Raw genomic sequence first — 22,321 nt, 5'->3', positions numbered from 1 at the left:
GGAGCTCAACATAATAGAGTAATGCATTAAGAAATTAGATTGGTTTACATATGTCACACTGAATCTTGGACAAGAGATTGCAGAAATTGCAAAGGATATGGGGCTACTGGTAAAACTGCCCAGGATAATTTTCAGACAGCAGCTAGAAACATAGAAAGTCTTTATGAGGCCCTTGGGGGAAGGACCTAGAAGGTCATCTCTACACTAGATGGTAGCATAACTGCCCAGTGTTCTTCAGCCAGATATCTGAGAACTCTTCTGCCTCACACAGCCAGGTTCGGTTCTGGATGTGGGGGTCCTGATTGGAGCAGGATGCTATGAGTTTGGGAGAACTATCTCTAGGCCCACATTAGTCTGGAGTAGTATTGTTCACAGGAAGGGACTCATTCTAGCCCAGGTCAATTCCTGACTTACCTACTTCCAGACTGATTCTCGTGCATGGCATCAACGACCAAATTCTATGCAAGAATGAACATACCGACGCCTCCCACAGCATTCACTAAGTCAGAATTTTGGAAAAAGCGAAACTGTCTTTCAGGCTTAATTTATTTCTGATTTGTTTTGTTTGATAACAGCATGCATTTAGAAGATGCTTGTCCTTCACTTTCCAATCTCCTTTTAGCCTCTGTCAGTAACCTTGCAGGCTCCCCACAGGTGGTTCCATTTGTAATCCATTTGACACAGCGAGACTATCATAATTAATGAAGCTCCCTATAGCACTGCCAGTGTCCTAGAATGTAGGACAGGAGGGGTGCTGAAGCAGTGGAAAGAACAGCGGGCTGAGAGCCAGGAGACCTGGCCCTTGTCTGCAGCCCGTGGTGGAACTCAGCAGTGCAAGGGTGGCTTGCTGTTCTTTTGTGCATCTCTAGGCTTGCAGTCTTAAACTGGATGGACGGGAAAGAAAAGGCTGTCTGAAAATGAAGGCATAATCACTAACCATTAAAATTCCCGCCCTTGGCCACCTTCCTTTCTTCTCCACTGAAAGTTGATTTAAAGTAAACCATTGGTGGAGCCGAGTTTTGACTGTAGTAGAAAGGGGAGAAGATATGATTAAGTCTTTAAATGCTGAAATAAACGTGGAACGGTTTTGGAGTTGAGGGCCGAGTTAGAGCCTGGAGAATAGCGGACTCAGTCGGCAGCATTTTCACGTGGTCAGGGGTTGAGATAGGAAAAATGGGGACCAGGAGTGGTATCTTTTCCCTTTTTTTCTGATTTAAAGACCCATGAAATGGAATAAAAAGAGAAAGGAAATAAGAAGGCAGAAAGAAAACAGATGGCTTTCTATAATGGTTTTCATCCCGTTAGAATCATGTTTTGACAATAAGGTCCTACAGAAAAGAAATGGAATACTTTTTTCCACATTTTACCCTGTACCATTTCCTGTACATATTAGACCTGTATAATAAATAAACCACCTGAAAAGAATTCCGGAAAGGAATTGGGGAAGCCTCTATGGTCTATCTCAGTCTATGTAGCAAGAGGAATCTATATGAGTTGTTCATTAAAATGGTGCCATCTGCATCTGTCAAAATGTTCCCAGAGAGACTCTTCAGGTTCCCTCTGGATCGTCCAGTTCAGACACAGTCCCCTTCCCCACTGGTCAGCTCAGTAGGCTGTGAGGTCATGTTAAACACATAGAGAACAGAGATGTATTGTCACATGCTAAGGGTTCCCATTTCTCCCCTCAGTGAAGAAACTCAAATTCCTCACAATCCTTTACATTAGTTATTTTTGATTATTAAAATCCTACTGCACCAATTCCTTCTGAATAAGTCCTTATATCTCCTTTCTAGTTTTTTCCTTTTTGTTCCCCAGATAGATCCAAGGTTCAAGTCCTGAGTATAATTTATTTTGATGACTACTCCCTTTTCACTCACGTTTTCACTCACAGTATCAACCTTCGATTATTATTATTACATTTAAAAATGTAATTAAAATTCTAATTTTTTTTTCTGTGTATAAAGATGACACAAAGTCACATAAAATATTTATATTATATTCTTTATGATTATAAATGACCAAATAAAACAAAATTTCTGTCTTTCTATTAACACACAGTCAAAAACTGCTGGATGAATGATCACTAAATGGGGAGGGAATGTTTAGGATGATGTGACTTAAAATATAGGTGACATGGCACCCATGAAATTCAGACTGGGGGACCCTGGGCAGCCATCCTCTTGGAAAGCTGAATGTGAGGGAGGACGAGAGGCCAGGGTGCTACTGATGAAGAAGGCTTGCCAAACCTATTAAGACACTGAGGACAGTTTCAGATATGAGCTGTGGATCTAAAGTCCTGGGGCCAATGCTTTGAATTGCAGGCTCAAGACCAGCCTGACATATACACTACACATGGTCTTTTGCAGAGTGAGTGGTAGCAGGGATTCCTCTATTTGATGGTGATTTGAGCAAAGCTGGGTTGGCCAACTTGTAAATAATAATAATAACAGTGACAACAATAATAATAACAAAGTGTTTGTCAAGTGTTTCCTCTCTAAGTTTGGTGGTAGGCATATGATACATTGCTTCATTTAATCCCCACAACAGACTTCTAAAGTAGGTGATACTATTATCCCGTTTGCAGGATGAGGAAATACATTTGCAGAAGTTAAACAACTTGTTCCAGGGTGCAAAGCTGGTAGGTGGCAGAGCCAGCATTTGAACCCAAGGCTATCCTTAATTCAAAGCCCTTGTTCTAAACACTGTGCTTATTTCTGGCAACAATCTTCCACGTGGTGGTCAGAGCAGTCTCTCATCACTACAGCATGTTTTCTACTTTCTTAAAACACAACGCCTGTGGCTCAAGCCAGTTGGCCTTTGTGACCAGGCCCCTTCAGGGGATGTTCTGGGCTATCTGATGTGCTGTAGCCCCTGCTTCTTATTTTCTGACCTCCACCCCTGTGTAGCTCAGGCCACACCACTCCTCAGCCTCTTCATCTGGTGTTCTCACTTCCACCCCTCCACCTTCTGCTGAGCTGCTCCTGGAGCCAAGAGGAGCCTCCAGCTCCACTGCCAAATCCTCCTCCTCCTCTTCCTCCTCCTCACTTCAAGGCAAGTGGCACCCTGTCTTCCCTCCCATCAGGCTTTGCTCACTGAAAACAAGAAGAGTTTCTTTCTTGCCTCCTAGAAGCCTTTCTCCACCTCTATGTACCATCCTCTGAAGTTGGTACTTTACCTGTGGCTGCTCCAGCCATGTATACTTAATGTAAGCACTTATTATTGGTCCTTTGTACACATCGTCAGTCTCTGGGGCTGCAAAGGTAGGTGCAGATTTAACAAACATCGATTGTGACAGGTGTTATTCTACTATGTCCCAGGCTCCAGATACTGAGGATACGATAGTTTAAAAGGCGTGCAGAGGACTTTCCCTCATTCTAGTGAACATCTCCCTCTCATTTCTGCATTAGGGCATATACTCCCATAGGATAGACCTGGAGACACACTGCCTGATTTCACATCCCAGTTTTTCTACTTGCAGTCTGTGTGACCTTGGCCAAGTTAGCTAACCTCTCTGTGCGCCAGTTTCTAGTAAATTGGGAAACACTAATAGCGTTTCCCTCAAAGTTGTTTAGAATGAAATAAGTTAATACAGTTAATACATGCAAAGTATTTTGAATAGTGGCATGCTGTGAGTTCTCAATATATGTTAATTTTTTGGATTACTTTTTAAAGATAATTACACAAGTGGATGGCAGAGATCTTCCTTTGTAGGTGTTCTTAAGTCTCTTGCTGTGCCTGGCATAGTGCTTTCCACAGTGAGTAATAGGGCCAGTGGAGGAGGAGTTCGTTTTAAGGTCAGAATGTACCTTGGGCCCCCTCAGAGCATGCTGTGTTCACCAGAGAGTTTCTAGTCTCATTTTGATATCTTCTTGAAGACTAATGAATGCTCAATGCCTTCTGCTGTTTGTGTGAGACACATGCTTTAATTTCCAAGAAACAACTCCCAAGGTTATCCCATTAAAAACATCCTCTGCCTCAAAGAGAAGTGACAAGACTCACCTTGATTTTTCAATGGTAAAGGCATAGTTTCCCTGAGTTTGCTTAAAAGGTTTTTCATTTCTCTCATGTCTCTGTAAAATTGATAAAAACACAGAATAATCAGCTGTAAATTTTCAAAACGAAATCTCAAACAATCTGTTATATGAGACAACTGAAGGATGAGAGTCTGTGTCTAATTGCACTAGCTCTAGTTTCCAGTAGGCAAATATTGAATTTATTTTGTTTTTACAAGAAAAAAAATCTGAGACGGGTTGGCTCAGGAAAAAGTGAGAGCTATTCTGCCAAACATTTCTACAGGGCATTCTCCTGCAGGAGCCCTCATCTCTGCCTGCAGTCGAACCTGGCTGAGATCAGAGAAGAGCCATTGGTCATGAGGACAGTGCTTTAGATTTGCACAGAGACGCCAAGGAAGTACAACTGGAGCAACAGGGCTACCCAGGGCAAACTTGAGGCTGGGTGATGGTGCTGTCAAGGCTTTACGGTCAGAGGACTATAGTGGCTATGTACGTTCACTTGCTGTTATTTGCTCGTTTGTTAAAATTTGTATAAATTTAAGGAGTACAAGTGTAGTTTTGTTACTTTGATATATTGCATAGTGGTGAAGTCTGTGGTTTTAGGGCATCCATCACCCCAATAATGTACATTTTACCCACTGAGCATTTTCTCATCCCCCACACCTTCCCACCCTTCTGAGTCTCTGATGTCTATCATTCCACACCCCATGTCCATGTGTACCCACCATTTAGCTCCCACTTACAAGTGAGAACATGCGCTATTTTGTTTTCTAAGTTGTTTCACTGAAGACAATGGCCTCCAATTCCATCTTCTACTTGGTTTTAATAGTCTCTTGTTACCATGATTGGAATTCAGCATAACTCAGGTATTAAGCATTTACCAGGACCAACACTTATTACATTGACTTGGAATAATCAAAGAGTAACAAATTCTAAAACTTCCAGAGAAGAGCTCCTTACAATAGATGAAACAGAAAGGGGCGCAGTATGGGAACAAGCGGGAAAACAACCCCACCCGGGGACAGCTGGGCCTTCCTCTAGCATGGACCGTCCTTCCACACTTCCTGACTTCAGCACACAGCATGCAATGCCACTGCACACATCCAATATCTTCCCTCATCTCAGAACATGCATGGTCATGAAACCCCAGAATTGTAAAGCAGGAAGCCATTTCAGGAGGCTTCTAGTCTAAGGTAGGGGAGAACTCATCTTTTGAAACCCTTGGGCCAATGGTCCCTACACACGTCCAGGTGGTTGTGCATTGGAGAAAGTGCTCTTGAAACCCCAGGACATAGGGGCAGATTTCATTTAAAATAGCCAGGAACATAATCTGGTACAAAAAGCAGATGCATCTTTTAATTAACTGAGGATAGGCAAGCTTTGGCAGGCACCATGGGTTTAGGAAAGTTTTGTGAGGAAGATCACCTTAAAGTTGAAGAAATTCTATCCACTTATTTTTTCTTCTGTTATTTGAGGAAAGACCGTCACCATTTAATTTTAGGTATGAAACCTCTCAGTCCATTTCACAAAACACCACTGTTCTGTTGAGCACGGTTTGAGGACCGTTTTCTTAGGGTAATTCTGGAGACCTCATGGGAGCTCCTTTTCAAGTATTGACTGATATGTGAAGAGGAACTCAAGTCTCAGTAATAATTGATTGGAAAAGGAAGGGAAAGCAGCCTTGAGGATCTGCAGAAATATACCTGTAAAAACTTTCCAAATCCACTCCCATGGGTGCGAGGTATGAGGATGTATCTGTGGGCTGCATGCTGATCAAGTAAGAAAGGAGGGCAGGAGAAAGGAAGCAGGGCCCCACCTCCACAAGTGCAAGGCACGGTCTGTTTTCATGTAAGATCTCAAGGACAGATGGAATGGGTGATAAAGGGCTAGGAATGCAACATGGGGGATTGAGGCAAGGTCTCCTCTAATAAAGCACCGATTCTCAACCTTGGCTGCTGCACAGGAGAATCACCTTAAGCCCAGGTCTCACACCAAGAGAGCCTGATTTAGTTGGCTTATAGTGGGGTCCAGCCATCAGTGTTTTAAAAATTCCCTCCTGATGACTTAACTGTGCAGTCCAGTTTGAGACCCATGATCTCTCAAGGCAGACAGCCAGGGAGAACGGAGTTAGCCACATCCTGGACCAGGTCCACTGTGCCCACCTCCATCTCCTTTGACCAGAATCTGGGCTTTCAGGCTGAACCAAAACATTGCCAAAGTTGTGGGCCTTAACTATCCTACTCTTACTGCTAACCCTTCTTAAAAGCTTATAAGGCGTGAATATAGCTGCTGTCTAAGGTCTGCAAAGTAAAATGGCCTCACTGATGTTTATGCCCTGATATGGCATTTCAGCAGATATTTTTTTCCCTGGGAACAGAGCTAAGAATTTTCTATTTTATAAATTAAGATAAATCACTCCCTCATCATTTGTCTATAGTGCCATCAAACGGTGCCAAACAGCTTTATTGTTTGAATTGTTGCATTTCCAAGCTTATACAAAATCCAAGTTTTATTAATAGCACATAATTACCACATGCTCCAATTTTCTATAAACACAGAAATTCGGTAATTAGCTTTAGAATTATATCACAATCTGAAAGTAGAACCACAATGGCTATAAATGCCATTGTGTGTTACATTTCTAAAAATAAAAAAAAATAAAATGTTCATTATGTTGTCAGTGACTCAACCTCATACACACAGAACACTCAGTGGAATTGCCCAGTATTCATTCAGCTGCTTGGTGCCAGCTCTGGGGACATTAGTAGCAAAGGGCACAGATATCAGTGTAAAGGCAAATAAACAAGAGGCTTATCTTTCTGCTTCACAGAATGTCATTTTTAGCATCTAGATGGGACATAGTATTTATTATAATATTATTATTATTACTCCCTTTTCCTAAATAAAATAAAATCACTGTAGAGTCTCTTCAAGAAAGAACCTGCCTCTCTAGAAGTGAGCTACTGAAGTTAAGAAAATGCATTAACTTGCTTTGACCACTGAGGGGCCATCAGCCACCTTATGGACAGTAAGAGAAGGGGGCCCTGGGAGAAGCCCTCTGTGGACTGGACAGAATGCTCAGACCCCGAATGGCAGCTAAGCAGGCTGTTCCATATACCTGAAACCCGAGACTTTACTGGAGGCATCTTTGTGTAATTTTGGATTTTCTCCCTTAAACAAATGGGAATTTTGGGTACCAGCCCAGTAGGTGAACTGTGACAGCATGTAGACTTTCTCCCCTCCAAGGCAGCACACTGTTCTCATTTTCCATGGAGATGCAATGTGTTGGAGTGGGAGAAGCGGAGGACTGGGAGCCTGTGCCTACTGTGGGTGCTGCTAGTGTTCCTCTGCAGGATTTGGACTGCTTACCCTCTCTTGTCTCAGTTTTCTTATCCGCAGATTAGGCAGTCTCCAGGGTCCCTGACAACACTATGCTCCTCTGGCATACCAAAGAAAGCTTTGTTTCTGAATCTGAACTAGAAAACCTCGTCTCTCTGTGGCCCCTAAGAACATTAACGGGAGGAGGATTGGCAGTCTATTCAGGGTAACTTCCCACTTACCTTTCAGTGTTCTCAATGTCTGTGGAAACCTGCCAGGAATGTTGCTGACTATCTACGGGGGATGATGAGGAGTCTTCTAGGGCAGGTGTTTCAGCACTCTCCTCAATTTTGCAATCCAAACTCTTGGTTCCCCCGCCAGGTTCCTTTCCTAAGGGAGGGAGGGTGTTGGTAAAGAGAAGAGGAATAAGAAATCATAAAGGCAGTTTCCATATGCAGGATGTCAGTGCAAAGGTTGGCTCTGCTTTGAGTCAAATGTTGCATTAACCCTAATAGCTTTCTGAGTAATAAAATAATTAGATATATACATGTATGAGTGTGTGTGTTTGTGTGTATAGCATGTTTTCACAACATTCCGGAAAAGACAGCTTGAGGTCAATGCAACCTAAAGATCAAGATAATATTAAAGTCCCCATCTTTGATAGAGTATTGGTGTTTTATAACCCATTCTTAGTGAATTAGATTAAGTTAGCTCAGGAGGGGGGATTTAGCTTGTGACACCTACTGGCTTTTGGTGCTTAGATGCAGGAGCAGGTGAAAGGGCCAGGAGCAGGTGACACCCAGCAGAGAGAATGAGAGCTCCTGCTGTTTTCTCTGATTCTAGACACTGGCCCTCTCAGCATGCAGCAGGGATCATGCAGCTGCCTTCCAATTCCTTGGCTCTCCAACCTCCTTCAACACATCCTTCTATGAGGAGAGAGCCCAACCTTGATCCAGCCTTACACTGCTGAGACCATAAAACACCATCAACTCAAATGTGAATGCCACGTAGTAGGTAGCCGTCCACAGCAGTGCACAGCCTACCCACTAAGACTTGTATTCACCATGATTGATCTCAAGTGAATAAATCAGTACTTTCTGGAAACAAATCTCCAAACTGGTTCAGCCATAAATTTGTATGAAATGAAGTGGGAGGGTATGGTGTACGGCCTAGGCATAAGCTCTTAATGTCTTTTATTCTTTCTTGAAAATCTGTGCATCCGTAGGGGGGTATCCTAGTACCATGGAAATGGTCAATGAGGCCTGAGAACTGGGTTTTAAACCTGGCTTAGTCATTTGTTCATTCATTCACTCACTCATTCATTCATTCATTTACAAATATATCTTGAGTGTCAGCTACCAGCACTGGGATTGATGCTGGAGATATGGAGGTGAAAGAAAGTCTCTGTCTCATGGAGCTTACAGCGCTGGAGTTAAACAATAAAAACATTATACAAATAATTACAAAGCTGTTGTATAACATTATGTAGTCCGGAAAAAAGGGTAGCTATTTTATATAGTGTTTTTGCCTCCTTTTTCCAGTTTTATTTTTGTCATATAGATATAACTCCAGACTAGTTGTTAAGTAATTGTTACAGCCCATATCACTGAATATTCATGAGGTAGTGGCTATATCACCTTACCTTTTAGCTCAGTTTCCTTAATCCTGCTGTGATTGTTTTGCATTAACAAGAAAACTGGTAAAAAACAAAACCTACAAACTTGTGAAGACGATGGCTGCTCATGGTAAAATCTAACAGGAAGTTTTTTCATTGGATTCCTGCTGGAGGGAAGTAGCAAAAATCTCATCCCTGAAGTTTCTAACCCATGTGGTAACAACACAAGGAGAAAGAGCGAAGCAATTTAATTGGTTGTATGTCTTTCACCAACCTATAGTAGAAATCGACCTCAGAATATTCAGCCAGAGCACATGCACACATTTACTGATGAGAAACTTTGATCCTTTCCTGTGTACTTTATGCACATTGATCCTGGGTGACGGGACTTGCCTGAGGAATTGTTTTTCCAATTTTATGGTATGCTCTTGGGGGGAAATTAATTAAGCACATAATTTAGCACATTACCATTTCACAGTTGGAGGGCATTGACCTCTTAAAAGCATTTGCATTTTGCCCCTTGGCAGAGTGTGGCAAGTGCAGTCAGTCTACCAGCTATGTATCTCTAGGCAGGGTCAGCCTTAGGATGTGAGTCTGAGCAGGGGTAGCTGAGATGAGGGGAAGCGGCAAAATGAGGACTCCCCCAAAACAGTCCTCTGCTTTTCAAAACCTGAAGGCTTCTGTTACACTCCTGCCTTGGTGAATGGAGTGTGGTTTGGGCATCAAAGAGGATGAGGGGAAGAAGATTCACCAGAATTCTCTAGTTTATGGGCTTTGTCTAGCTTTGGGGCCATATTATTCCTTGTCCTGAGGTCCAGACTATAGAGCCTGAAGCTTTTATTCCAATGGGGACAAGGGGGGACAAGGGAGGACACCAGGAAATGTGATGTTCCTTGTTGGAGTCCTCTCTCCACCTCCCCCATATCACACCTTTTACATGCAAAGCCATAAATGGGATCTAGTTGACAACACCTTTGATTATACTTAATACCTGTGATTATTCTGCTACTTACAAGACAAATGCCCTTCCATAACTTTTGCAAAGTAAAACATCATTTTAAAGATTTCAAAGATCCTGAAACAGCCCTATGGGCTTGTAAAGGCAGGTAGTAAGCTACTTTTCCTATTTTTGGTGACTTTTAGATCTAACTCTGCTAATGTAGCTGAACCAGGATGGAAACCACGAATGTTGGCCCTCAGTTTAGGGCTTTCTGTCAGCTCAAAAAATCCCTGCAGAAGTTTGATATGGTATCTTCTTTAGCTAACATGTCTTAAAAGACAGAAAAGATCAATATGAATTTAAGGGGTTTTCAATTCCAGAATGTATGTGGTGTCAAGTTTACATATTAATTGTCAGATTTTAATTAATTGTTTGGATTGTAATTGCTCTCATTTACCGATAGTACTGACTTTATGCTAGGATTCTTCTCCACCACATTACATGTTTATGGCCTTCATAGAAAGGTCCACTATCAGAAATGATCTTGCTTATGTATTTGCTTACTAGTTTATTGTTTGCTGTTCCCGGCCCCACACTCATCTCTCATCTCCAAACTTCATAGGTAAACTCTGTAAGGCCAATAATTTTATTTGTTTTCTTCAATTCTATAAGCTTACTACCAAAGACCAAGGCTTACACACAGTAGTATCTCAATAGATATACAGCATTAAAAAATGTAATTATACTATATATGTTGTTATACAACTTACTTTGCTACTGTAGTCCAGCTTAGAGATATTTTCCTGTTAGTGCATTTTAATTTATGGAATGCTTTCTAATGGATGGGCAGTATTCCATAATAAAGAATTTAGGTTTTAATTGTTCTCTTTTTCCACAATATGCCAATATTTATGTAAAACAGATCCTTTGAGGCAGAATACTGAGACAAAGTATATGTATGCACATTTTAAATTTTAATATATATTGCCAAATTGGCTTCTGAAAAGGCTATGCTAATTTACACTGTACGTCCACCAGTGGTAAACCAGTGGGCCCATTTCCCCACCCCTTTCCCAGCACTTTATATTATCAACATTAATTTTTGCTAATCTAATGGGGAGAAATAGAATCTCATTGCACTTTTATTTTTATTTTTCATTTCCTTTATTACTACTGAGGTTAAACTTCTTTTCTTTTTTTGTTTTTTACTTTCTTTTTAAAAAAACTTTTAAGTTCTGGGTATAGGTGCAGGTTTGTTACATAGGTAAACATTTATTTTCCTGTTTAATTGACCACTTGTGTTTCTTCTTTACATTTTCTATTTGTATAATGTGCCCATTTAAACAATGGGTTGGGTTTCTTATTGATTTGTAGGGGTTCTCTCCATATAATGGATACTGATCATTTGCTATACATACTGCTTATATCTCTTACTCTATTATGTCTTTTAATTTTGTTTGTAATGTATTTTGTCAAAAGTTAAATTTGTATAGTCAAAGCTGTTCATCTTTTGTGTCTTTTGGTATTATGCCTTGCCTATATTTTCTTCTAATACTTGCACAGTTTTGAAATGTTCAGTTCTATAATTCATCTGTAATTTACTTTTGTATATGGTATGGTATAATAATCTAAATTTTTAGTTCAAATGAAGAGCCTATTGCCCTAACAGCATTTAATGACTTTTCTATTGACTTTGCTCTTTCTAATATATTAAGTTCCTACATAAATGTGGGTTTATTTCTGGATATACTGTTTTATTTTATATTTATTTGTTTATCTTTGTGGCAATTCCACGATATTTTAATTATTATGTTTTTAGTATTCAGTACAGAAAGGTCTCCTTCACTGTACTTTTTCCACTGACATTTTTGAATTTTGAAATTTCGAATCCACTGCGAATGAAACTATAAATTACTATCATGTAAGACTTTGACTTTTATTAAAGCATGAATCATTGATTATTTTTTAAGTATTGTCTAGGTTTAATGGTTTATTTAAAATGTTTTCTCTTCTTACATTAATTTTGATAATTCATTCGTTCTAGAAAACAATCCACCAAATACATTTTTAATAGTATAAAGTTGAATGCGGTTTTCTCTTGGAACTGTTTCATACCCTAATGCTGTTTATTTATGGCTCCTGATTTCTTTGTATACCACTTTTTCTTGGATTTCAAACATATCTTCTTCTTTTTTGAATTCAGTTTTCATTTTTGGGAGCATACCCTTGACTAATTATTTCAGAGGAGATCTGTGGAATGCAAAATTTGTTAGTTTTTACATGACCGAAAATAGATTTTCTTCTCTCTCTCTCCCTCTTGGTGCTCACACTTAGATTCTAATTGGCTGGATATACAAATTCATGTTCAAACTAAGTTTTTCTAATAACTGGTATGACACTGTTCTCTTTTATCTATACCTAGGGATGCACCATTTTTTTTTAACTTTGATTAAATATGATTCAATACAATTTGATTCTATACTATTATTTAATATATAGTCTATATTTAAATTTTCCCAATGGTTTCAATAAAATACTTTATCATTTCTTTTTAAATTGAGGGATCCATTTAAGGACTATGCACTGCATTTACTTGTTGTGGCTTTTTTTTTTTTTTGAGTCAGGGTCTCGCTCTGTTGCACAGGCTAGAGTGCAGTGATGATAATAGCTCACTGCAGCCTTGAACTCCTGGGCTTATGTGATCCTCTCTCCTTAGCCTCCCAATAGCTGGGACTATAGGAATACAAGACCATGCCTGGCTAATTTGTTTTTATTTTTTGTAGAGATGGGGTCTTACTATGTTGCCCAAACTGATCCTGGCCTCAGGCAGTTCTCCCATCTCAGCCTCCCAAAGTGCTGGAATTACAGGCATGAGCCACTGTGCATGGCCTGTCATGTTTCTTTATGTTCTTTTAATGTAGAACAGCATCTTTGCCTTTTTCACTTTTAATGTCATGAATATTTTTGAATGAAGAGTTCAGGTCAGTTGTTCTATATAATAATGTCCTTCCATTTGGATTTGTCTGATGGGTCCCACATGCCTAGATTCAGAATAAACATTTTTTTGGCAAGAATATTATAGGGGTGATACTGTGTCCTTAGTGCATCACACCAGAAAGAATGTGAGTCAGTTTGTCTTATTCATGATGCTAAGTATTATCAATCATTTGTTTAATGTGGTTTCTGCCAGCTTGTACCATTGTAGATGCACCCTTTTCCCCTCTGTAACTTTTTTTTTTTTTTTTTTGAGACAGAGTCTGTCTCTGTTGCCCAGTCTGGAGTGCAATGTTGTGATCTCAGCTCACTGCAACCTCTGTGTCCCAGGTTCAAGCAATTCTTGTGTCTCACCTACCTGAGTAGCTGGGATTACAGGTGTGTACCACCATGCCCGGAATTTTTTTTGTATTTTTAGTAGAAACATGATTTGGCCATATTGGCCATGCTGGTCTGAACTCCTGGCCCTAAGTGATCCACCCACCTTGGCCTCCCAAAGTGCTGGGATTACAGGCATGAGCCACCGTACCTACCCATCCCTCATAACTATTAAGTAATCTACAAAGTGATTCATTGAGATAGTCTAATATTTTAACTTTAGATATTTATTTGTTTTTTTAGGGTTGGGGAATTGTTTTCTATTTTTCTTGATTATCAGTTTCTCTCAATTCTCTCTGTTGTTTCCGAATTGCTATTTTATATTGGAGTCTCTGGCTCAATCTTTCACATTTTTAAAGTATTCTCCATACTCAAATGATCTTTTGGGCTGAATTCTGGGAGAATACCTTGACTTCATCTTTCAGTCCACCATTTTGGGCTCTCAGTATTTCCATTATGATAATGTTAAGAACTGTGAAAAGTTTGAGATTTTACCTTACTTGCAAATTAGCCTATTGTAGTTTCATGGATACTGGAAGAAGACATGAGAGTTCTCGGTCAGATACAAAGGTAGTTTATTACTCACAGAATAGCAGTAGCAAGAGGATTAGCATTTGTGCTAGTTTTTTTGAGTCCTAATTCCCACAGTGAGGAGCAAAAGGGCCAAACACTACCTGTACACACAGTGGGCTGCGTGACAGGAGGGGAGAACCCTGAGCTTAGGGATTCTGTGTCTTTTATAAGCATGTCTGCCCTTTGCTGAAGAGGGAAATATTTTCATTATACTGAATAGTAAGCATGTCTTGCTCTGGAAGAAACACTGTCTCTGTTTTCCAAGGCATTTCCTAAATAAACATCCTTGAGAAGATAGGGTAAAACAAAGGGCAGTCAGTGCCCCATTTTGCAAGATGTGCCGAATGTGAGAGTCCAGTGGAGAATTGTCTCCCAACACGAATTAACCCATCTATTTTTATTTGATTGGTAACATTTTTACTTCCAACAAATCTGGCTGCTTCCTTTATGTTGCAGACAAAAATTGTTTTATGAATATGCAGACTCATAAATCTCTTTGCATATATTGATCACATATATTTTAAAATTTTTATCACTTTTAACATTTGTTCTTCAAGTATTAGTCATTTGTTATATTTGGTATCTCCTTTTTATAGTGTTTGTTTTTCTTAAAAATCTTGTCATTCCTGAATGTCTATTCAAATTTGTTTTTCAGGACCTCTGTCTATCCATTAATAACAGTGTCCTCCTTCTGGTGATGATGGAGAAGGGGGTGTGTCAAAAGGGGCTGGACAATATGTGTCAAAAGCATTTCTTCTAGGTGTGAGAGTTTGCCATCTCCAGTGGGTACCTGGGTACCCTGCCTGTTTTTGGCCCTGTGCCTGCTCTAAGTTTCCTGTTTACAACTCCTATTCCAGAGAGATATACTGAGCAATTTAGTCTAGAAAAAGCACTGTAGTCATGTGCTTACTTTCTTTTTCTTCTGCAGCTGTCCTTGTGGAGGCTCAGATTTATTTTATACTCTTTTCTGCTTTGCTGCTCAGTCCTGACACTTACACAAGGTGTCCTCCTGGGGCAAGCACTGATAGTCTCTGCTGCTCAGTGTGGGGTAGCCCAGCTTTTCCTTAATGCAATTTTGAACATTAATTTTCCTGACAGCAGTTCCAGCAGTCTTTCCCATGATTTATATTTGGGGACTCTGAGTTTGAAGAATCTCTGGAATTGACCTCATTTTCACAGAAAATTTCTCCTGCTTGAATTTCTTCTCGAGTTTCTTATCTGCTAGGGTTTCCTCTATTTTATTTTCACCAGTCTAATCCCAATTGCTTTTTAGCTTTGACAGATTTCTCAGAATTTCTAGTTTGTTGAAGTCATCATTCCTTGTTTTTCAAGGTTGTGGGAGACTGTTTTGTGTTTGTCATCCTCTATTTTCTTTTCCTCTTACTATTAGAAATGGCTGTGTGACAGAGCTATGGCCAACGGACTCTGATCAGGAGTGATGTACGCCTCTTCCAGACTGGCCCCTAAAAGTCCTCCTATATGATCCCTCAGGTTTTCCTTGTTTTCCCCCTGATGATTTGATGAATGCAGAGAATGGAAAGAGCAACACTGCCCACTCTACCCAGCTCTGGCATTGGACTATGCCATCGGTGAATAATGAACTTTTATTGTTCTAATCCACTGAGATTTGGCATTATCTCATACAGTAGTTACCCTACCCTGACAAATACAGGAACTAGTATGGATTTATTCCTTTCATTACATGTTTTTCCATTATTTCAGTGGATTTTCACCAGGAAGGAAAATATATGCGTAAGTTCAGTCCAACATCTCTGGATAAACTTTTCCTCTAATTATACTCTCTTTCTTTTGACAACAGATACAGAACTAAAGCAATTTATTCACTTATTCAATAACCATTAATTGAAACTTTACTCTGCCTGAGGCACTCTGCTAGGTGCTAGGAATACAACGGTGAACATACTCATGGTGATCAAAGTCTAGAGAGGACAATAGGTAAGAAACCAGGCAACCACCTCTCAATGTAACATGTGCCATTATTAGTGTCATGGAAATGCTTGAGGGACACATTGAGTGGGCATTGGCTCAGGCTTGGAGGGTCAGGAAAATCTTTCTGAAGAAAGTTATGACCTTCATAAGTTGTCTAAGTTATGACCCAAAGTAAGTATAGGGATGGGCCAAGTGAAAGGGACAGGGGTAGGGTGAGTTAGGATGGGTCATATGTCCAAGGCAGAGGAAAAAACTGGAAGGAACTTGCAAGCTAATGTTCCTCAAAGTAGTTCAAGATGATTCAAGTGGGGTAGGGCAGGGTATAAGGGCAGGCGAGGTGGGGATTACTGGTGAGATAGGAGACTGGAGAGGTTTTTAGAGTCAGTTCATAGATATTCTTCTGAGCCACATTAAGGAGTCAGCAGAGCCATCCAAACCTGGAAAGTGGCCAATTTGAGTTCTTCATCCCCAGCATCACCCCCTTTGACAGGTTATCCTCAGAATTCAGTACTTGTTTTCACATATCAGGTGGGCTCCTTGCCTTCTTCTTGGAAAAGAGGCCAACATGTGCTTCCAAATGGTGACTTCAAGTCAATGTTTTGCTTTGCCCAAGGGAGTTGCTGTACATTTAAAATCATTTCTTATTATGAAATGAAAAACTCTGTCCCCTGAAAAATCAATTTCAGGCATCAGTGAACAAATATTTGCTCAGGAGGGGATGGGGTAGGGGAGGAAGAGAACCCTTAGAGCACCTTAAAATCATACCATGCTGGTTGCATCACTGTTTAGAACTAGGACATCAAAAACTTGGCCACTTTCCTTAGAGTCTTGCAAAGCTTTTAGCCTTCAGCTCCTTGGGGATTTCTATGTATTTTTAGCTTGTTTATGGATAATATAATAGGCATGTTTGAGGAAAATTTAAGGGAAACCACCCATGAAGCACATAACAAATTGAAAGTCTGGTTATTCTTATATTCGTGAGAAATTGCTGGTCATTCACGAGAAATAAAAACACATCTGATTGTGGGGCAGTCTCAGGGGTGCAATAGAGCACTCTCAGCTTTAGGAGTCTTTGGCACAGGCACCAGAGGAGTGGGCTGGGAGTCCTTTATCACACCCACTCTAGAGACCTCTTTCCTTCTCATCTCTTATTTCTCCCATCCTTTTTCCTCCACTCGTGTTTTCCCCATTCCTCTTTTCTTTGCCCCTTCCATTCCTTCTTGCTTTCCTGCCTGTCTTCAGCTTGCCAGTGACAATGGGAGGCACTGCCATAGATAATATCTTTTTGGATGTCCTTAGTTTGGTCACTGTTGTCCAGTAAAGTCAATTTATCCATTTGAGTAAATTTCTCCAGGAATCAAAACAGAATAAACCAATCTTCTCTGGGATAATACTGTATCAGTGCCCTATCACTTCCTTGGTGGCAGGGGTAAATTTCCTACATCCTTTGTACTTCTGACACATTACCTGCTATGACACTATGCACTGAACAGGCTTGCAGGGCAGTTTGCATACTGACTGAATGCGAACACAAAATGAACTTGGCTTACATTAGATTCACGGATGCTTATGAATCCAAACAGTTATACTAACTCTCATGCATTTTCATAACTGCTAGGTGCTTTTTAACTCCATGCACTGTGAAAAGGACTGGGGAAATATAGGCTGTTTTTAAAAGTAATCCACTTTTACTCTCTTGTGTTTCTAAAAAGCATGTAACTTAAATAGAAATAAATTATATTAATTCAGTTAGTCATTTACCCATATTAAAAAGCAGTTTCAAAGGTTTGTCCACACTATGGTAAGAAGATATTCTTAGGGCCATAAAACACATGGCAAAACATAATAATTATGCCATACCCGGAGCTCCATTCTTCCCATGTACTGGGAGATAAACATTTTTCAATTCAGAAAAGATACAAAACCATCCCCTTCTCCTACTGCCCTTTGGCCTCCTCTGTGCTCCTTGTGGCACTGCCACAGCCCCCAGAGTAGCAGCCTTCGTGGTAGTGCCAAGTAGCTGTGTAAGAAGCACAGAGCCCCCTTGGAACACAGGAGAAGAGCAAACAATAGAAGATACATTCAAAGGATGTCCTTATGGGGCTCTGACTGCTCCCTTTCCAGCCCCTAACATAGAGCAGCACAGTGTCTAAGATGTATTCACTCTATAGTTAATTAATTCAGACTTTTCCATACTGGGTGTCAGGGCTAACTCCTATGCCTTTTGGATCACATGAATGTTTCATTTTATTTATTTACTTTTACTGTATATAATAGTTTCTTAGAATTAAACTTTTTCACCCATTTTATATGTTTTGTAAATAAGATGATATATGGAGTTAAAATTCTCTCCACCCTTGAAAGTACTTCTCCGAACTTAGTGTTATTTTGGTAAGAAACTAAATACACAAGGGATTTTAGCTATTAAGCATGGTTTTGAAATATGCTCACTAATCATTAAATAAGATAAAATTCAGCTAACTGTGCTACTATCCTTTATTTCTCCATTTGATATGTCCTCCTGCCCTTCTCCAATGTAGCTTAGTAAGAATGGTCTAGTGCAGTGGAACAACCACAAACTTTGTAGTGAGATAAATGTGCTATGTGACTTCGGGCAACTTACCTCATTGAGCTTTGAGTTCCTCATGTGTAAAATGGGGAAAATATACTTGAGGATAAAATGAGATAATGTGTATAATGCACCTGGCAAATAGAAGGTACACAGTAAGTGGAAGCTATTGTCATTGCTATTATCCTATTCTTCAGCCAACATCTACATTGACTAAAGGTGACAAATCGTGTCCTACTCACTGGTATATGAAGACATGGAGATAGAGTAGAAGAAGGCTTTAGATTATCTTTGGATTTCAGAAGTTAGTTATGTTTATATTCTTCAAACACTACATGCCTGTTCTGGTCATTGGTAAAATGAATGTTCATGAAATTGTTTCCTTCTTGTCATTCAAGTCTCAGGTTAAATTTTATCTCCTTAGAGAACTTTGACCGCCCCTTCCAAAGTAGCCACCCAGTCACTTTCTATTACATCATCATGCATTCTATTTCAATTATTTTCATTGCACTTATTAGTATTTGGAACTTTTAGAAAAGTTGTTTTTTTCTGTTCTTTCTTTCCCCCTCCTCTTTTTCTTCTCCCTCCCCCTACCTGTGCTCTGTCTGTCTCTCTTTTTCCTCTCTCCCTTTGCCTTAGAATATATATTTCACAAGAAACAGAAACCTCTTCAGTCTTTTTCATTTCTGGGGAGATGGAGTCTTTCTCTGTTGCCCAGGCTGGAGTGCAGTGGCGTCATCTCGGCTCACTGCAACCTCTGCCTCCTGGGCTCAAGCAATTCTCCTGCCACATTATCCTGAGTAGCTCGGATTACCTGGCTAATTTTCGTATTTTTACTAGAGATGGGGGTTTCACCATGTCGGCCAGGCTGGTCTGGAACTCCTGACCTCAAGCGATCTGCCTGCCTCGGCCTCCCAAAGTACTGGGATTACAGGAGTGAGTCACTGAGCCTGGCCTACCTCTTCAGTCTTAATCATTGCAGTCTCTCACCACCCAGAACAGTGCCTTACATATGATAGATAACAAATATTTCTTCAAAGAATGAATGTTTCCACTTAGAATTTGAATCATGTCTAAGATTTATTCTGCTTTATTTCTTCTAATCTATTGTTCTATTTTAGTATCAATTGCCTCATTCCATTAGGAAATAAGGCAGCTATATTCTATTTCTGTCTTTATTTTGCTGGCTTCTTTTATTGATGTGGATCACCTCCTTTACATTTCTTAATATGATGCTGAAGACACTGGAGTTTTTACTGCTCATATTTTATTCTTTGTCTTGAGTTCATCCTGTATTTTGCTGGAAGATGGTTCATTAATTTCTCATTAGTGCATCTTGAGCTCTTAGCTCCCAGCAGATTCTGAATTAAGATTTTTCAACTTTTAACATTTGTCTATTCTTTCCCTTTTGTGATTACATCTCCTCTGCATATTTTATCTCTGCATTTACCATGGTAGCACATTTTAGGGGAAAGAACCCATCTTATCTTTGGGAGAGGAAGGGAGGATGGTGTACCCTCAAAGGACCTGGGGACAATTTTGCTGTAAGCTATGGCAGAGAGGACAAGCAGAGTCAGAGGGGACCACTGACAGAGCAAGGTAAAATGAGAACAAAGATAGAAAGGGCAGGTTCACATGTGAAGGGGAGCTGGACTGGAGTGTTCTGTCATCTCTGCTCTTTTCAGAATGGGGCTGTTGCCACAACTAATTGAATGGGGAAAAGAAAGCAAGAGAGAGGAAAGCCATGGTCAAAATGGAAGGATCATTCAATTCCCTTAGAAACCTGGCCCCACTTTCTGCCAACGAAGTGAATGAAACCTGCAATCTCTTTTCATCTGGTGGCAGAAAACAGGCATTAATGATCAATGTGATACATGGACTCAGTAATGGGAAAAGATTTCCTACCTAACTAACTGTGAAGAAGTGAGAACAACTATTTTTCACCATAAACATAGAAATTAGACTTTGTCAAGTAATGCTTCAATCTACAACTTAAAGTGTTAGAATATGAAACTACAAGATAACTAAAATTATTCCCATCTGTCACCTTTTTAACACAAAGTTTTTCAGAGCCACTCTCTACCTGATATAACTCAGTAGCCCTTATTATATGTAGATTTTACCTCACATTACTGTACTGTACTTTCATTTTGTTGGCCATAAAAAAAGAAAATCACTTTAGTAATGTTTTTCTTCATTTCTTTGGCAATAGGATCATCTTGCAAAGTAAAAAAGATTTCCAAGTAGATTGTACCAATCAGACTTATGAGACAGCAAAAATTCAGAAGCATGGTGCGTGAAATAAACATGAAAATCCATTGACGATATTGTTAAGGACTAGAAAGATAGTTAGAAGTTGCTTAATTGGGAGAGAAGGAAAATCTTCATTACTAAATTCAAGTTCACTGCAGGAGATTTAAAGTTATTTGTGGCTTGTTTTTCCCAGAAAGAAACTATATTCTTAACCCCTGCAGTGGCCTTGTGTGCCCCTTCTCTCCAAAGAGTAGACTCATGTCATGACTACTCAATACAATAGTACAACTAAGTGAGGTACATAATTCTATCTGAACTTCTGGTGGCAGCCAGGGAGGTAGATAGACCAAAAAAAAAAAACCAAATTAAATGTATAGATAAATGTGAAACAGTTTGGTTTCAGTATCTCATCCTAATGAAAAATTGACTAGAGACTCTTGTATAGACCAAATCTAGTTACTCAGTTGCAATCCCTTTTTTTTTTCCTTGATGGAAAAGAAAAGCTGAAGAAGAGGGGGATGGCAAACCTTTAGCACTCACACAGAGGGAAAAGAGTTTGGCTTGCATAATGGATTAAAATAGCAGTTTTTATTTTATGTATATTTTGAGATGGGGTCTTGCTGTGTCACCCAGGCTGGTGTGCAGTGGTGTGATCTTGGCTCGCTACAGTCTGTGCATCCCACCTCAAGCAATCCTCCCACTTCAGCCTCCCAAGTAGCTGGGACTACAGGTACGCACCACCACAGCTGGCTAATTTTTGTGTTTTTTGTAGAGACAGGGTCTCACCATGTTGCCCAGGCTGGTCTCAAATTCCTGGGCTCAAGTGATCCTCCTGCCTTAGCCTCCCAAAGTGCTAGGATTGCAGGTATGATCCACCACACCTGGCCTCCAGTTTTTATTATAGCATTAAAAGAAACAAACCAGATAGAGATTCTATGCAGAAAGAGATTTCAAGTGTTACAGATTGGAATGTGAGCCAAAATTCCCCTAAACTCTGGGGACTGTTTTATTTCTCAAAGGAAGGCATTTAGTGAGTTCATCCAGACAGGCTCAATACTTAACCTGAGGCCACACCAGTGGTACCACTGTTTGGTTACGAGTATATTATCTTGTAAAAACTAGTCTGGCATCTTAAATCTCAGTAAACAGACTTCTTTCCATTGGGTAAATGGTCGTTTTTGCTAAGATATGACATATAAAATTAAATAAATATATTTATATACCTATATATTTATATGGATTTATATCAGTTCTGGGGGGAAGGAGACTAATTTCTTGATTCATGCTTTCTCCTGCTACCTCCACCACCTTGCCTGAAATTTGGAATCACCTACATTTCAATTCTTAATCCACTGCTCATTTTGCATCTATACATACTTTTCCTTAATCATGCATTTTGACTCAGGGCCTTAAGTCACATTAGCATAGCCTTCCCCCCCATTCCTTCCCCACTTCTTATTTTTATGAAGATGAAACATTTGTCTGCCTTTCTCTCCAATGGTAGTAAGGTTTCTCACTTCTTATAGGTAGTAAGGCTTCCTGACTCCTCTCTGTCTACTTTTATGAGTAGGTGCTCCAAGCTTCAAGGGTTCTAAGACACATGTTATGTCTCTTAATTTGTCTAACTCTTCTGTTATAGTTTAATACTCTTGGGTTGTGGTCTATGGACCTATCTCTTCCTCAACTCATTTCTGGCTATTCATGGTCACTGGAACCAA

General features: G+C 39.9%; 1 protein-coding gene across 2 annotated transcripts in view; it reads right to left on the bottom strand.

Annotated features, from left to right (window-relative positions):
* The window catches only part of RGS7BP (regulator of G protein signaling 7 binding protein), a 107,385-nt gene that overhangs the window by 12,146 nt on the left and 72,918 nt on the right, over positions 1-22,321 (bottom strand). Inside the window, exons 4-5 of one of the 2 annotated variants that reach the window (XM_054489191.2) lie at positions 7,574-7,721; positions 4,000-4,070 (exon numbers count right to left, since the gene is read on the bottom strand). In XM_054489191.2, the coding sequence (XP_054345166.1) occupies positions 4,000-4,070; positions 7,574-7,721 (219 nt within the window). Of the gene's footprint in view, positions 1-3,995; positions 4,071-7,573; positions 7,722-22,321 lie in introns of those variants that run through there. The other variant, XM_054489192.1, reaches the window with a different exon arrangement.

This window comes from Pongo pygmaeus, chromosome 4 (genome assembly GCF_028885625.2).
Source record: "Pongo pygmaeus isolate AG05252 chromosome 4, NHGRI_mPonPyg2-v2.0_pri, whole genome shotgun sequence".
Classification (NCBI taxonomy): Eukaryota; Metazoa; Chordata; class Mammalia; order Primates; family Hominidae; genus Pongo; species Pongo pygmaeus.
This window is presented reverse-complemented; position numbering and strand designations above follow the sequence as displayed.